Genomic DNA, 1,294 nt, shown 5'->3' with positions numbered 1-1,294 from the left:
AAAGTGGGGTCAATTAAATTTATATTAAAATATTGTCTTTTTCAATGAAAAAATTTTGAAAAAAAAAAAAAAAAAAAGGTGACCAAATAATCTTTATCTGTAAACTTTTAATATTTTGAAACAGGAAATGTGCAGAAACAATGTTGGAAAGTTAATTAATTTGTACCAATCATTCAGTGAAATTCCAGTCAAGAAGATTGAGCTTTTATTTAAAAATCTTTAATTTGTACATTATTATTATGAGACAGGATGAAATCTTTTGACAAAGGGTATTTTCTTCTTAATTAATTTTGTCGACACAAGTCATCTACATTTTTATTTAAGGTTTTTTTTTTTTTTTTTCCAGGGCTTTTGTTGAACTTTAGAGCACCTTTTAAAAGTATTCACAGTGTGAAAGTTTTTTTTTTTCTTTTTTACATTACAAACTTCATAGTTTATCCTCCCATCAACTGACTGGCTCCCTTGCCCTTGCTAAAGAAAGCCATCCCCACAGCATGATGCTGCAACCGCTATGTTTCACCATGCAGTGGTGTTCTCAGGATGTGACATCACATTTCCATCTTGACCTCATCTGACAATAGCAGCCTTATCCTCCCGCTTGCTGTCTCCAACACACGATGTGCATCAGAGCTTAATTGCAAGAAACTCTTTTTGAATGCTCTGCTGTGTGTTGATATGAAAATACTGACGCTTACTTTACGTCTGTTTTGCTTCTTTTAGCTTATGAAACGCTATCGGATGATAAGAGGCGGCGAGAGTATGACCAGTTTGGCCACTCTGCCTCATCAGGAGAAGCTCATCGAGGAGGCGGCGGCGGCGACGACTACAACTTCAGGCAGCACTACCAGTCCTTCAACTTCAATGACATGTTCAAAGACTTTGACCCGTTCGGTCAACAACACCAGCACCACTTCCACTCACATCATCAGTCGCACCAAAAGAGACACTTTGACAGCCACTTCCAGGCTCACAAGGAGGCGATGAACCGGCAGCGGAGAAGCTTCCAGCAGGGGAGCTTCGGCGGAGGAATGTTCGACGACATGTTTGAGGACTTGGAGAAAATGTTCTCCTTCAACACGCACACTTCCAGGACTGAGAGCAGATTTCAAGGCTCGGTGAAGCAGCACTGCAGGACGGTGACTCAGCGCAGGGGGAACATGGTGACCACCTTCACTGACTGCTCCTGAGACCAGATGAAGGAATTTAAAAAAAAAAAAAAAAAAAATGTTGGGACGCGGCACAATTTTTAGTTGGGGGGTTGAAATCGATTTGATGCTAATTTTTCCTTTGGTTT

The 1,294-nt window shown here is 40.2% G+C and overlaps 1 protein-coding gene across 1 annotated transcript in view; it reads left to right on the top strand.

Annotated features, from left to right (window-relative positions):
* LOC106955439 (dnaJ homolog subfamily B member 9-like) overlaps positions 1–1,294 on the top strand; it is a 9,704-nt gene that overhangs the window by 4,730 nt on the left and 3,680 nt on the right. The window contains exon 3 of the mRNA XM_015045615.1: positions 721–1,205. Within this exon, the coding sequence (XP_014901101.1) occupies positions 721–1,187 (467 nt within the window). The 3' untranslated portion in view covers positions 1,188–1,205. The remainder of the gene's footprint in view (positions 1–720; positions 1,206–1,294) is intronic.

Source organism: Poecilia latipinna, unplaced genomic scaffold (assembly GCF_001443285.1).
Source record: "Poecilia latipinna isolate Pla-1442-1.1 unplaced genomic scaffold, P_latipinna-1.0 Scaffold735, whole genome shotgun sequence".
Classification (NCBI taxonomy): Eukaryota; Metazoa; Chordata; class Actinopteri; order Cyprinodontiformes; family Poeciliidae; genus Poecilia; species Poecilia latipinna.
Note: the sequence above shows the minus strand (reverse complement) of the source record. Positions and strands in the feature narration are given on the sequence as shown.